The sequence below is a fragment of the Lepidochelys olivacea genome (genome assembly GCF_965140295.1).
Source record: "Lepidochelys olivacea isolate rLepOli2 genome assembly, chromosome: 4".
In the NCBI taxonomy this organism is placed as follows: Eukaryota; Metazoa; Chordata; order Testudines; family Cheloniidae; genus Lepidochelys; species Lepidochelys olivacea.
In genome coordinates, this window is record NC_140414.1 from 18,588,239 (window position 1) to 18,603,789 (window position 15,551).

The following is a 15,551-nucleotide window of genomic DNA, read 5'->3' on the forward strand; positions in this document are numbered from 1 at the left end:
GGAGGCTGCAAAACTGGGTTTGAGGTTTTACAAAAAAAAGAATATGTTGTGAGGTTGGTTTTTTTTTTTAAGCGGTCTGATTTTAATCCATCTGGAAACAGAAAGAGGGGAGATTGGCTCATGGTCTAATTTCCATTCCCAGCTCTGGCTAGGACTTGGAAGTGCAGGGACGTGAAAAACAATGAAGAAAAAATGTGAACTGGAGGCCAGGTCCTTAGGTCCAGCCAAGCTTCACTCACTGCAGGACCACGGAAGTGATGGGAAAGGCGGCCAAGTTGGTGCCCTCTCGATCCTGGGGGGCAGCCAGGGATTGGACTGGCTCCCTTTTGTACGTCCGAGTAGCCTCGGGGCATGCTAACTCATGCCTCCAACACACATCGCCTTCCCCCATAACCCCCTGATGCCAGGGGGAGTTGGAAGTGGTGGTGAAGAGCTAGCTATGCTGACTTTTTACCATTGTGGGGGCGGGTTTCACCCTCACTAAGGGTAGTGAGACCACCTATGCTGTGATGGCAGCTTCCTGGCGCCTTTGAATCACTCTCACGGTGCCCAGAAGCCAAAGCAGGGGCCAAAGATCTGGCTCTGCATGTTCTTGAACTCGATATATATTTAGGGCTCTAGTCCAGGGCAGGCTTGGGCAAAGATTTTTGTTGGTTCTTCTTTTGCACATCCTGAGTGAGAACCAAACTCTGTAGGAGATTTCCATGATCGCTCCAACATTTATATCATCAGGTTCTACCTACCTGTTACGATGTTATCCAGGAGAGTGGTGGGCATGCAGAATATCCCCACCAGTAAGTCACTGACAGCCAGATTCAAGATGAAGAGGTTTGTGACTGTGCGCATGTGCTTGTTCCTCAGAACAATGAAGCAAACCACTCCATTGCCAAGCATACACAGGAGGAAGATGAGGAGGTAGGAGATGATGAAGACGGCTGCCACTGCTGGCTGATGAAGGTAGAAGTCCACATAGGAAATGTTGTGGTCTGGGTATGGATGCGTGTATGTCCCATTGAAACTCAGCATCTGAGGCCAACTGAGTGAAGAATTGGAATCCACTTCCTCATTCATATTGAGTTGTGCCTTGTAAGATTAAAAACAAGAGCACATTATAATATGCCTGAAAGCTGCCTAAAGGGATCTGTGTGCCCATTTCCCATTAAAATAGGCACTGCTGTTGTTTTATAATCTTGTAATACCTGTACAAACAATTATATATATACCACATCTGGCACCTGCCCTCTGCCCACTCATATTTGCCAGGACTGATTATAGCAGCCCATCGCCTGAGCAACCACAAACAGCTGCTGCTTTTTTTTTTTTCCCAAAATATACAATGTACCATCAAAGTTATTCCTTCTTTCCTTCACTAATTTGGGTGCTGTGGTTTCTGGGTGTCCAGTTTGAGACAGCTTGGGCCTCCTGCTTAGACGTGGCTTCTGTGGGCGCTGTGTTTAAATTTGGGCACCCAAAATTAATGGCCACTTTAAAAAATGTAGGCCTTTCCATCTGGTACTTCACATCCCTCAGAGCTAGAATAAGGAGATTTCAGTCATTAGGAATCTAGGAATCCTCCCTTTCTGATGGGATGAGGCTTTTGTTTCTAGCAACTGTAGATCATAAGATATCACGAGACTTTAACGTCAGGATATTTCTACTGTGGTGCGTATCGCTGTGCATCTAAAAGGGGATGTGGTCGTTCTGTTTTCTGTGAGTTGCACCTTCCAATGAAGAGAAGTTGCTACCTACTTGCAATGGCAACTGAGAGACTGTGTTTCACTTCAGGTGTAGAGTATTAGTGAATCACTGTCCTCTCTCGCTCACAGAGACTTTGTTTGTTGTTTGTTCTTTCTTTTAACAAGAAATAAGACATTTAAACCAGGAAATTTATATTTTGTGCTTAGGATCATCTAGCAGTTAAGGTGCTGGCCTGGGACTCTAGATATCTGGATTCATTTCCTGGCTCTGCTGCTGACTTCCAATGTGACTGTGGGTAAGTCGTACTTCATCTCTCTGTGAGCTCCCCATCTATAAAAAGTAGATAATACTGCTTTTCCCATTCTGTGTCCATCTCATGTATTCGCACTGTAACATCCTTAAAGCAGAGGTCATCTCTCATTCTGTGTTTGTACAGCACCTTGCACCATGGCGCTCTGATCTTGGTTGAAGAATCTAGGTACTACTGTAATGCGATTTATAAATAATAATAATAAATACTGAATTATGTTTCTTTGTGCTTTATTTAATTTGCTGGCTTGTGAAATGTTTCCCATCTTTGTGCCTTCCTTGGGTATATTAGAAACCTAACCTAGTTCTGCATCATCCTGGAACGCAGTAGATTTGACTCACCAAGAATGGTAGCGTGGCGATGTTTGTTAGTATTAGAAATGAGGTGGGAGTGTTTTGATGACACAGGCATCTGAGTCTGACCATGTCAAACTTGTGTCAGTAATTGCCCACAGATATTTCAATAGTGTTGTTGACTATTCTAGAGTGGCCCTTAGAGGCAATGTGATCGCTACAGTTTTCTCTTCCCTTCCCCACCCCACCCATCAAACTACACACAGTAACCTATTGAAAATAACACTGTAAGCCAAACTGTGACCCAACTTGCTCAGCTGTGCTAAGGAGTCAGGGATCATACGCTAGCTCAGCTATTGAGTCACAGTAATAATACTGTATTGATAGTAGCTCAATAGATAGGTGTCGCTGAGCCTGTTTGAATGCAGCTGGTTAACATTTCCACCTGAACCATTCACCTGCCTTGGAACTTCAGAACATCTTGCAGAATTTCACACTGCAAAGACTTGGTCTAACATATTTTTCAGTTTTACTATGACAAGGTTGCTGCATGAACCATAATATTTTGCAAACAAACTAGAAGAAAGCGCATGGGAATTTAAAACATGTCTTTCCCCTTATTTGTTTCCATCAATGTTTGAAGTGCTTTTTTTCCCGCTCCCACCTAAATATTGGGGCATAGAATGTAGGGGTTTAGGGACAGATTGTAATGCTATTCCTCATATGAGTAACGTTGTCATCAATGGAACTGCTTTGTGAGGAAGGGGTTCATAAGCTGGCCCACCAGTGGCACACCAAAATAGGATGCCACTCACAGGAGTTGTGCAGCTGTAAAGAGAGACAAGGAAATTATAAAAGTGTTCGCTTTTCCTTTGCTTTACTACTCATTTGTAACCAAGAGCTGAACCTGTTCTCTCAGTGCCAGCCCAGCTATGCTTTTATTGTGTTTAATTTTTATTTAGATATTTTTGTCTCTCTCTTTTCAAACTTTGTTTCACTTTGCATGTGTGTAATTGGTGGCAGAGTCTGCACATTTAGGGCTATGCTTTTGTCAGATGTTCATAAGTCAGGGAACCTGGTCATCGATCTCAGAGAGAAAGGGGTCACTAACTTCAGAGGAAAAGGGGATCGTTTAATCAGAAATGAGGGCTCTGCAAGGACCGTCCCCAGCAGGTGCTGTGTGGGAGCTAATATAGACCAATGTGAGTACAAGGATTGCTACAGAACAAGAGGATTGCCTGGTGGGTGCAGTTACAATAAGTCACCCAGATGTTCCCAGGTTTGCATGTCCGTACATCTCAAGAAATGAGTGGACACCACACCAACCAAAATGGCTGACTTCAGTGGACACTGGGGGTACTTACCTACCGCCTCTGAAAAGCAGGCCTCAAGTCCCACAGCAAATCAGCCTTGTTCAGAAAAGCCTTCCAATGGAGAAAAAGAGGGAAATTTTGTTATGAAACCCTTTCGCATTATTTGTCTTGTACAGAAAGTAACTTTGTAGATCACTGCCTAAAATATATCACAGTAATACGTAACACTTTATGGGCCAGATCCTCAGCTGATGTAAATCGGTGTAGCTCTGTTGCTGGCCCTATGCTTTTATATAAAACTATAAATAAAATTAAAAGGAGGTGAAAAGCAGAAATCTTTGTGCAGGAAAGATTTTTTTCTTCACCTTGAACCTGAAAGACACAACAAATATTAATAATACAGCTGACAAAATATTTCCACCACACTTTCACCAACTCTTGGAGTTATACTGTGCAGAAATTTTAGCTTCAGCCTTTGTTTATATGTCACACACTCTATTTTTGCCCTCTAGCTCCAGTAGAATTGTGAGATCCTGCTCATTCTTAATGATCATCTTAACCCATATCAGACTTTTAACCTTTGTGACACAACCCATGTAAAACTGATATGAGACACCAGATTACAGCTACATCGGTGTCTTGACATCTGCAGCGACTCCAGACACCCTAACTTCTTTTCAGCACCCAAGTGGTTTAAACTGATTCTTAGTTTTATCTTCCAGATGGAGACTTTGAAACTCAACTAAATTAGGTACTGAATAAGGTCAGATTTCTGTCCAATGTACAACTCACAATTTGGAAGTAATTTAATTAAAACAGGCTTATTTATATACTGATCAGGCATATATAACTAGGTCAAAGGAGCAGTGTTGATTTTAGTTAATAATAAGACCAATTAACCTCATATTAAAATAGGTGACAGAAGACACAAATAATAAATAAGAAAGGAAGCTCTCAAGACACTTCCCATATTTGTTTCTCTTGACTGGGTTGTAAATTGAACTTATGAGCATCCACCAGCGTGATTAGTCATGGGGAGAGAAGGGAAATGTTGGCAGGATCTTCTTTTTAACGGAGAATTGTGATAGGCCCAAGAGCATTAAAAGTATGTTAAGAGTGTGAATATAGATACTGGCAAATAATGACGCCCGGGACTGGGCCTTGAGGCAGGGCTCTGAAGAAGGGATGTGTATACTAGAGCTGGAATAGGGTAAATTCCCTCGCTAGCTCTGATCTATGGCAAGGGAAAGGCTCCAGAAGTTCCCTGCAGTGGGGAAAGGCTCTGCCAGCAGGGAGGCAGCCGGAAACTACACTGCCAAAAACAGCAGTGTAGACGGGACAGGCACTGCTTGGGCATGTCGAGAGAGAGCTGTGCATGGTACATATCCACAGGGTTTACTCGTCTAAGCAATGCCTCACCGTCTACACTGCTATTTGTACTCCTGCTAGGGGCATGCAGTGCATGTCCTCCATATGCCACCATAAGATCTGTGCAGTGTAGACGTACCTCCAGAGACAGGCTCTGGGTAGACCATAGGTGACATATGGACCTTATTCCACTGCTGGGCTACTAAGATACTGACACATTCTGTCCCAGTAGAAACACCAGAAATCGGTGGGCAGTTCTGACTTATTTTAAAAGTCATATTTGGCTTCATTTTGTTACTAAGCAAGACAAACCTGTGGAGGTGCCCCGCTACCAACATTGCAGGGTTGCTGCTGAGACTCACTGAGATACTTAATGAAAAGTAAACGAAACACCAAGGAATGAAGCAGCATGTGCAAGCAATGCTGCATCCCCAATAGTCTTGCAGGGTAAACAAAGCACTGTAACATACCTTTATAAAGCTAATGGGATTGTGCAATCAAAATGTAAGAAATTTACACCCATGCGGAGGGCCAGCATGAAGCTGCTGCATCAGTTAAGTTTCACAGCCTATTTGGAAGGCTTAAGTAGGACACTGGCAGTACAGTTAATCCCACGTGTTCTTAAAAACCAGAAGCCAGTCCCCAAAAAAACATAAGGAGGACTTGCGGCACCTTAGAGACTAACCAATTTATTTGAGCATAAGCTTTCGTGAGCTACAGCTCACTTCATCAGATGCATAAAGTGGAAAGTACAGTGAGCAGATTTTATTCATACACACAGACCATGAAAAAATATACATTGTAAGGAGAGTGATCACTTAAGATGAGCTATTACCAGCAGGAGAGCGGGGTGGGGGGAGTAATTACCTGCTGGTGAGTGCAGAGCTCATCAGCAGAGGTGACTATGATGGAGTCCCAGAATCGCAAAAGAGCTCCAGCATGGACCGAACGGGAGGTACGGGATCGGATCGCTGTATGGGGAGAGGAATCAGTGCTATCAGAACTATGTTCCAGTTTTCGAAATGCCAAAACATTTGTCAAACTCTCCCAGGGCATGAAGGACAGAGGCCACAACAGGGACCCAAAGCAGTGCTGCGTGAAACTTAAGGAGCTGAGGCAAGCCTACAGAAAACCAGAGACAAATGGCCGCTCCAGGTCGGAGCCTAAAACATGCCGCTTCTATGATGAGCTGCATGCCGTTTTAGGGGGTTCAGCCACCACTATCCCAGCCATGTTGTTTGACTCCTTCAATGGAGATGGAGGCAACACGGAAGCAGGTTTTGGGGAAAAGGAAGATGATGATGATGATGATGATTGACGAGGTTGTAGATAGCTCACAGCAAGCAAATGGAGAAACCGGTTTTTCTGACAGCCAGGAACTGTTTCTCACCCTGGACCTGGAGCCAGTACTCCTCGAACCCACCCAAGACTGCCTCCCGGACCTGCCAGATGGAGAAGGGGACACCCAAGACTGCCTCCCGGACCTGCCAGATGGAGAAGGGACCTCTGGTGAGTGTACCTTTTAAAATACTATCCATGGTTTAAAAGCAAGCATGTTTAATGATTAATTTGCCCTGGTACTCGCAGCTCTCCTGGATATACTCCCAAAGCCTTTGCAAAAGGTTTCTGGGGAGGGCAGCCTTATTCCATCCACCATGGTAGGACACTTTACCACTCCGGGCCAGTAGCACATACTCGGGAATCATTGTAGAACAAAGCATTGCAGTGTATGTTTGCTGGCGTTCAAACATCCTTTCTTTATCTCTCTGTGTTATCCTAAGGAGAGTGATATCATTCATGGTCACCTGGTTGAAATAGGGTGCTTTTCTTAAGGGAACATTTAGAGGTGCCCATTCCTGCTGGGCTGTTTGCCTGTAGCTGAACAGAAATGTTTCCCGCTGTTAGCCACGGGGAGGGATGAGAGGCTAGCCACGCGCTGGGGGGAGGCAAAATGCAATCTTGGAACGAAAGCACATGTGCTATGTATGTAATGTTAACAGCAAGGTTTACTGTGAAAGAGTGTACCCATTGTTCTATAAAATGTGTCTTTTAAAATACCACTGTCCCTTTTTTTTCTCCACCAGCTGCATGTGTTTCAAGGATCACAGGATCTTCTCCTTCCCAGAGGCTAGCGAAGATTAGAAGGCGAAAAAAAACACACGCGTGATTAAATGTTCTCTGAGCTCATGCTGTCCTCCCACACTGACAGAGCACAGACGAATGTGTGGAGGCAGACAATGCCAGAGTGCAGGAAAGCACAAAATGACCGGGAGGAGAGGTGGCGGGCTGAAGAGAGTAAGTGGTGGGCTGAAGAGAGGGCTGAAGCTGAAAGGTGGTGGCAGCGTGATGAGAGGAGGCAGGATTCAATGCTGAGGCTGCTGGAGGATCAAACTCGTATGCTCCAGCATATGGTTGAGCTGCAGGAAAGGCAGCTGGAGCACAGACCGCCGCTAAAGCCCCTGTGTAACCAACCACCCTCCTCCCCAAGTTCCATAGCCTCCTCACCCAGACGCCCAAGAATGCGGTGGGGGGGCCTCCGGCCACCCAGCCACTCCACCCCAGAGGATTGCCCAAGCAACAGAAGGCTGGCATTCAATAAGTTTTAAACTTTTAAAGTGCTGTGTGGCCTTGTCCTTCCCTCCTCCACCACCCCTCCTGGGCTACCTTGGTAGTTATCCCCCTATTTGTGTGATGAATTAATAAAGAATGCATGAATGTGAAGCAACAATGATTTTATTGCCTCTGCAAGTGGTGATCGAAGGGAGGAGGGGAGGGTGGTTAGCTTACAGGGAAGTAGAGTGAACCAAGGGGTGGGGGGTTTCATCAAGGAGAAACAAACAGAACTTTCATACCGTAGCCTGGCCAGTCATGAAACTGGTTTTCAAAGCTTCTTTGATGCGCACCGCGCCCTCCTGTGCTCTTCTAACCGCCCTGGTGTCTGGCTGCGCGTAACCAGCGGCCTGGCGATTTGCCTCAACCTCCCACCCTGCCATAAATGTCTCCCCCTTACTCTCACAGATATTGTGGAGCACACAGCAAGCAGTAATAACAGTGGGAATATTGTTTTTGCTGAGGTCTAACCGAGTCAGTAAACTGCACCAGCGCGCCTTTAAACTTCCAAATGCACATTCTACCACCATTCTGCACTTGCTCAGCCTGTAGTTGAACAGCTCCTGACTACTGTCCAGGCTGCCTGTGTACGGCTTCATGAGCCATGGCATTAAGGGGTAGGCTGGGTCCCCAAGGATAACTATTCCCAGACCAGAAAATAACCGTTGGGGATGTTGAAATGCCTATAAAGTCCCTTCCTGCAGCTTTTGAAACAGACCAGAGTTCCTGAAGATGCAAGCGTCACGTACCTTTCCCGGCCATCCCACGTTGATGTTGGTGAAACGTCCCTTGTGATCCACCAGTGCTTGCAGCACTATTGAAAAGTACCCCTTGCGGTTTATGTACTCGCCGGCTTGGTGCTCTGGTGCGAAGATAGGGATATGGGTTCCGTCTATAGCCCCACCACAGTTAGGGAATCCCATTGCAGCAAAGCCATCCACTATGACCTGCACATTTCCCAGGGTCACTACCCTTGATATCAGCAGATCTTTGATTGCGTTGGCTACTTGCATCACAGCAGCCCCCACAGTAGATTTGCCCACTCCAAATTGATTCCCAACTGACCGGTAGCTGTCTGGCTTTGCAAGTTTCCACAGGGCTATCGCCACTCGCTTCTCAACTGTGAGGGCTTCTCTCATCTTGGTATTCTTGTGCCTCAGGGCAGGGGAAAGCAAGTCACAAAGTTCCATGAAAGTGCCCTTACGCATGCGAAAGTTTCGCAGCCACTGGGAATCATCCCAGACCTGCAACACTATGCGGTCCCACCAGTCTGTGCTTGTTTCCCGAGCCCAAAATCGGCGTTACACCGCATGAACCTGCCCCATTAGCACCATGAAGCCCACATTGCCAGGGCCTGTGCTTTGAGAGAAGTCTGTGTCCATGTCCTGATCACTCACGTGACCGCGCTGACGTCGCCTACTCGCCCGGTATCGCTTTGCCAGGTTCTGGTGCTGCATATACTGCTGGATAATGCGTGTGGTGTTTAATGTGCTCCTAATTGCCAAAGTGATCTGAGCTGGCTCCATGCTTGCCGTAGTATGGCGTCTGCACAGAAAAAAGGCGAGGAACGATTGTCTGCTGTTGCCCTGACGGAGGGAGGCGTGACTGATGACATGGCTTACAGGGTTGGCTTACAGGGAATTAAAATCAACAAAGGGGGTGGTTTTGCGAGTAACAGAATGGCCCCCTCAAGGATAGAACTCAAAACCTCAAGGATAGAACTCAAAACTGGGTTTAGCAGGCCATTGATTTCATGGAGGGAGGGAGGAGAAAATGAATACAAAACAAATCTGGTCTATTTCTTGTTTTGATCCGCTTCATCTATCTTTATACATCTTGCTGGCAGCAGACTGTGCAGTACAACCACTAGCCATCGTCATATCCTGGGTGCTCGGCAGAAGACGGTGCAGTATGACGACTAGCCATCATCTTCTGCTGGCTGCAGATTAAAAGACAGTGCACTGCCGGTAGGACTGAATTGCCATGAAACGAAACTTAAAAGGGAAATGACCTGGCTGAGTCAATCCCATGTTTGCTACAAAACCAACTTCCATAAATTCGACATAATTTCGTAGTGTAGACAAGGCCTCAGACAGGCCATGTGGAAGCATGCTCCCTCCAGTAGATGTGGTCAATGACATCTATCCTCTGCCACTCCATCTGCTTGATATTTGTTCTGGACTCTTATGCCCAATGACAGTGAGGCATTGGAAGCTGAGAGCATCTCTGGTCCATCAAGCATCTGTCCAGGATGCTCACAAGAAACCTCTGTACCTGCAGACCGTTGTTGTTCCACTTCAAGAGAGTGAACTTCCCAATTCTCCCTCCCCAAGCTGTCCTGCCCACAGAGTAAGTTCCCCCAGTCTCTCACAGCTCTGCCCCTCACGATCCAGAGGAGGCAGAGGACTCAAAATTCACTGTGAACTTCTTGTTCCCACGGAGGATCATTCAGAGGAGCAGACCCTAGAAACCACTCACACCCCTAAGCTCTCTGGGGGATAGCTATGGAATGAAAGAATTAAAGGTAGCTTAATTTTGGTTAAGAAAACTATATGTTTGCTTTCTAGTTTGTGGTGGTAAGTAGAGAAAGATCCTAATCAGCAAGTACAGGAAGGCCGTGAGAACAATGAGTTAGAAGACCACAATGTAATGGGAAGGATGTATGGTTTAAAAAGTAACTAATAAAATACAGGAAAGTTTTCTCTCAACAAGAGGGGGCTGTAGCTACAAGACAAAGAAAAACTATCTTGTAAAAAATAAGCACAAACCTTCCCACGCGCCAATGTTATCTTGAAACTGAGGCCCATGTGAAGAAAAGGGCAACAGAAGAAAAACGGTTGATAAGAAAGATGGGAAGAGGAGATAAGAAGGGAAGGCCTTAGAAAAAGGAAAGTAGCAAGGGTGAACTGTCCCTGACTGGGTGTTACTGACACTAGCAATTATGTTTGCTGAAGAGCCATAAATTTGAGGTTGTTCATCAGATCCAGTCCAGTCACACTGCGGCGAACTGGGATTAAAGGACTCTTCTCTGGTCTGGTCCATCAGTGAGTATAAATGATCATAAATTTGTAACTGTTTTGTTACTGTCTGGGTGTTGTAAATGCTTAATGGTTAGGCTTTTATACATGTTTAGAGCAGTAGTATGAATAGCATTTGGGCTTTGGATTTCATAAAAGAATATATGGTTAAGTTAATGTTTGCCCTATATTTTTAACATTCATAACTAATAATTTCAGCACTTTTTGACATGAAAGCAAAGCTGTCCATTGTATGCTTGGACTACGGGTTTACTTATTTAAGGGAAACGTATCCTGCCAGCATCCATCAGTCAAAGCACTGGGCTCCAACCTAACATAAAGACACAGCAAACTCTGCTGTGAAGCTCCTGCCAAGCATTTCAAAAATCCTTATGTTACAGCAGCATGAAAGAAAGCTCTGCAGGTCAGCAAGGATTCCTAGCCTGGACCATTTAGACAATCCTGATCTGGAGGAGACTTTTCTGTGATTCTTGACAAGCAAGACTCACCTTTGCATCCTACTTCTGAGCCAGGCTGAGCTCTCTTGGTCTGCAGCCAAAGGTTGGGCTTGCAGAGCTAGCAGACTCGAACTTACATGCAGAACCGGCAATGCTCTTGGGCAACTCCATAGACAGAAATTGTAGCCCCACCAGAAATTGTAGCCCCAAAGTTTGCTCTTGCAATGATTACAACCACCACAGGTGAAAAACAACAACGTGTCTGGTGGCAACTTAAAGACTTAACAAATTTATTTGGGTATAAGCTTTTGTGGGTAAAAAACCCACTTCTTCAGATGCATGGAGTGAAAATTACAGATGCAGGCATAAATATACTGACACAAGAAGAGAAGGGAGTTACCTCACAAGTGGAGAACCAGTCTTGACAAGGCCAATTCAATCAGGGTGGATGTGGGCCACTCCCAATAATTGATGAGGGGGTGTCAACACCAAGAGAGGGAAAGTTGCTTTTGTAGTGAGCGAGACACTCCCAGTCCCTATTCAAGCCCAAATTAATGGTGTTAAATTTGCAAATGAATTGTAGCTCTGCAGTTTCTCTTTGAAGTCTGTTTCTGAAGTTTTTTTGTTGAAGGATGGCTACTTTTAAATCTGTTGTTGAACGTCCAGAGAGATTGAAGTGTTCTCCTACTGGCTTTTGTATGTTACCATTCCTGATGTCTGATTTGTATCCATTTATTCTTTTACGTAGAGACTGTCCGGTTTTGGCCAATGTATATGGCAGGGGGCATTGCTGGCACATGATGACATATCACATTAGTAGATGTGCAGGTGAATGAGTCCCTGATGGTGTGGCTGATGTGGTTGGGTCCTCTGATGGTGTCACTAGAGTAGATATGGGGAGAGAGTAGGCAACAGGGTTTGTTACAGGGATTGGTTCCTGGGTTAGTGATTCTGTTGTGTGGTGTGTAGTTACTGGTGAGTATTTGCTTCAGGGTGTGGGGCTGTCTGTAAGCGAGGACTGGTCTTAACCATTAATTAATTAACACCATTTAACAGGTAAAAGGCTCCGTCCTGTGGAGTTCATAAGCTACACAGGAGCATAAAGATTTCATTACAGAATCTGTTTCTGCATTAAAATACAGAGCTTGCTAAATTGAAAAATTTCTGCATAGATGTTATCTATGATATTTAATTATGCAGGTAGTACTGCACTGCTCAACGACAGAAAAAGTCATTACTGTGTATGTGCAGAACTCAGATTTTACTCTCTGTGAATGGATCTTGCCAATGAAAAATACTGTTCTGAAAGCTAGACACAAAGCTTTGACTAGCAGAGCTATTACTGTAGCATACTGCCTCCCCCCAAGCCACTCTAAGATTAGCTAGGAGAACATGAGTCTGCTACTTATGCCTCCCCATGGCTCATCCCTGGTGCACCTAAAACCACAATTAACTTCAGCAGACGTTGAAGGTACCTCGCAAACTCAAGTGCAATAAAGCAAAAGGAGAAGTAATGTGAGAGTTGTTCATAGAACCGGTCACTGAAGAAGACACTTTTCTAGGCTGCATCACTCACGTTTCAACTGCCAAAAATATATGACAAAAATGCCCTCTTCTGTTTTATTCTCCTTCTCTGTGGTGAATAACATCACCTAATCTCACAGGGTCTTGAAGATAAGTTTATTAAAGCTTGTGGAGCACTCAGACACTGTAATGAGATCACCATAGAAATACCCGTGAGGAAATTAATAATGTATTCAGGGCAGGGTTTGGATAGTGTGCTTTAAATAATACATGGGACCACACACTGACTGAGGATAAACAGAAATATTGAAAAACTTCCCATTCAGAGGTCCTGTGGGGGGAAAAAGGTATGAGACCATGTAATTAAATATTGTATCATAATGCATATGCGCATGGGGACTGAATTAAGGTTGCCCGATCAACCTTAATTCTCGCATTTCCTAGCTTTTGAATGCTTGATTTTGCAACTGTAATGTTCTTTTAATGTAATATTATGTATGGTACATAAGGACTCCCAAATGTGTACATTTAAGTGACTGTGCAACTTGCATTATATTTAGACCCTTTTCAAATGCATAATATTTACTTGACCAGAATGACCCCTTCAGAGCTGTTACTTTTTATTGTGCATTTTCCAAAAGAGAGAGACTAGGACTCACTAGCAGAAAGTTGTAAAAATGTTGATAACCAGCACTGTGCTAAAACCAGCATTAAAAAGTACTGGGCATGTTTTGTAGTTTGTCTGTGTATGTGGGATGAGACCCTAGGGCCACGGGCAAAGCCTGTTGACTCAGTGGTAAGAGTACAATGGATGGGGAAAGGCTTTGGATCAGGTCCTTGGTCTTCAGGAGAGGCCAGATCCTGCAGCCACAGGAAGGGCTGCAGAAGACCCTGAACACTGTGGGATTGGAACATTTCCACTGCAGGTGTGAATCAGCGCAGGCAGTTCACACCACAAGAAGCTGCAGAGCACAGAGGAGTGTTTTGGAAACAGGCCCGGGGAAGAATGGAACTTGTGCATCCTTTGCCTCCTCCAATCTACCAGCCAAAGGAGGATACTGCAGACGTGGGCCCATTTCTCTAATAAAACACAGACAGAGGTTCATTAAATATTGATCCCTTTGGAACCCTGCTTGTAATTTCTGTTACAGCTTGAGAACAGCTCAGTTTATGGCTACCCTTTGCCTTCCGATTATTTTTTAATTCCATGAGGGAAAATGGCCTCGGCTGTAGGGAACTACAGGCTGGGCATGAAGTTAAAGTGGCTTGTTTAGAATGTCCTGTGTTGTCTCCAGGCCATTCCATAAAGAATGACTTTGTGCACATCACATTCTACTGGCTAGAGATCTCCCTTGGAATAACATGAGCTGCTTCGAGCTCTGTTCCCACACCTGGCAGGTGCTCTTGGCCACAAGGAATCTGGCTTTTGTACCTTATCAGCTGTACTGTCAATTATTACTGTACTGTCAATCATTAGTTGTTTCCTGCATCTTTCCCAGTCCCTGATGCTGAAGTCCTTGTGCATGCGAAATACCCACTGGTGTCAGGGAATGGGGAGTTAGACTTCTAATTTGCCATCTTGTATCATTACAGATTTTCATCCGCTCCGTCCTTTCATTATGGGTGAAATTCACCCCAGTGCAGTGTGCAAGTATTAAGACCATAAGAGCGGCCATACTGGGACAGACCAAAGGTCCATTTAGCCCCGTAACCTGCCTTCCAACAGTGGCCAATGCCAGGTGCCCCAAAGGGAATGAACAGAACAGGTAATCATCAAGTGATCCATCCCCTGTCGTCCATTCCCAGCTTCTGGCAAACAGAGGTTAGGGACACCATCCCTGCCTATCCTGGCTCATAGCCATTGATGGACCTATCCTCCATGAAAGTATCTAGTTCTATTTTGAACCCTGTTATAGTCTTGGCCTTCTAAACATCCTCTGGCAAGGAGTTCCACAGGTCTGTGTGTTGTGTGAAAAAATACCATGCCATTTATGTGCCAATTAAACCCTAATTTATGCTTTGTACTGGAACTCCCTATAAGAACTCATCTGAAAAAAATATTACTGTTGTATATTTAATTCAACACATGAACTGTAGAAAACAGGGGCAAATATTTGGGAATGATAAGGACCGGAAGAACCATGAAATAGGCCAGAGCAATTGTATCAATGTAAACAGTGAGGAGAGCCAGAATGGAGGTGGAGTGTCAGACACCTGGCTGTATGTGTTACTTGTTGAGCACAGGTGACTAAACAAAATTGCAGAGGAGGAAAGAATGCGAGAGGGGGCTGAAAGCTGTGGATCCCAGCTGTGGCAAGCAGGGGGTGAATGGAAAGAGGGGGTGCTGCTAGCATGGAACCCCTTTCCCACCAGACTTACTTGGTGGTTGGTCTGTGGGATTCCTGTTCTGTGCAATTAGGGAGGGGAGGAACAGAGATAGGGCTGGTCACAAAGCCCATAGGGCAAATGGAAGCAAGTTGCTGCAGACTGAGTCTGCAATAACTAGCACAGATTCCCCCTCAATCACGGCTTAATTTGTGCCAGGGCTGAGCCCCAGCACCTCTGGGCTTGCAGCATCGGTTAAGAAAGTAAAAAAATTGCTTGAGCCCTGGCACCTCTTTCATTACAAGTTAAGCACTGCCCTCTGTGCTGTGGAATCCTCCCGTGCTGTTTGGCACTGTAGGAAGCCAGACAGCCGGCCAGCAATGCAGAAGCCAGGGGCCACGCTGTGTATGGCCTTGATTTCTGGCTGATCCCCTGAGATCTGCTTGGGTCAAGGAACAGACTAGCATTTAGTTGCTACTATGTAGAGTGATTGGCTCATGTTTCTAGTGTTCAAGGAGAGTTATGATGACATGGGAAAAAGCTGGAGAAAGAATTTAAGCAAAACAATCAGCTATTTAAATGTTGGCAGAAACAACTGACTGGTCAAATAGATTTTCAACATTAATATTGTTTTA

General features: G+C 45.0%; 2 protein-coding genes across 7 annotated transcripts in view; one reads left to right on the forward strand and one right to left on the reverse strand.

Annotated features, from left to right (window-relative positions):
- NPFFR2 (neuropeptide FF receptor 2) overlaps window positions 1–15,551 on the reverse strand; it is a 36,701-nt gene that overhangs the window by 9,058 nt on the left and 12,092 nt on the right. For 2 of the 5 annotated variants that reach the window (XM_084627375.1, XM_084627373.1), the window contains exons 2-4: window positions 5,850–5,953; window positions 3,666–3,725; window positions 744–1,083 (exon numbers count right to left, since the gene is read on the reverse strand). In XM_084627375.1, coding sequence (XP_084483501.1) covers window positions 744–1,071 — 328 coding nt within the window. In that variant the 5' untranslated portion in view covers window positions 1,072–1,083; window positions 3,666–3,725; window positions 5,850–5,953. Of the gene's footprint in view, window positions 1–743; window positions 1,084–3,665; window positions 3,726–5,849; window positions 5,954–6,372; window positions 6,467–15,551 lie in introns of all 5 variants that reach the window. The other 3 variants (XM_084627377.1, XM_084627376.1, XM_084627374.1) reach the window with 2 other exon arrangements.
- Window positions 10,376–15,551, forward strand: part of LOC311520132 (uncharacterized protein) — a 90,159-nt gene continuing 84,983 nt past the window's right edge. Inside the window, exons 1-2 of one of the 2 annotated variants that reach the window (XR_014711493.1) lie at window positions 10,376–10,636; window positions 14,185–14,357. The gene's annotated coding sequence lies outside the window, so the exon portion shown is untranslated. The remainder of the gene's footprint in view (window positions 10,637–14,184; window positions 14,358–15,551) is intronic. The other variant, XM_084627380.1, reaches the window with a different exon arrangement.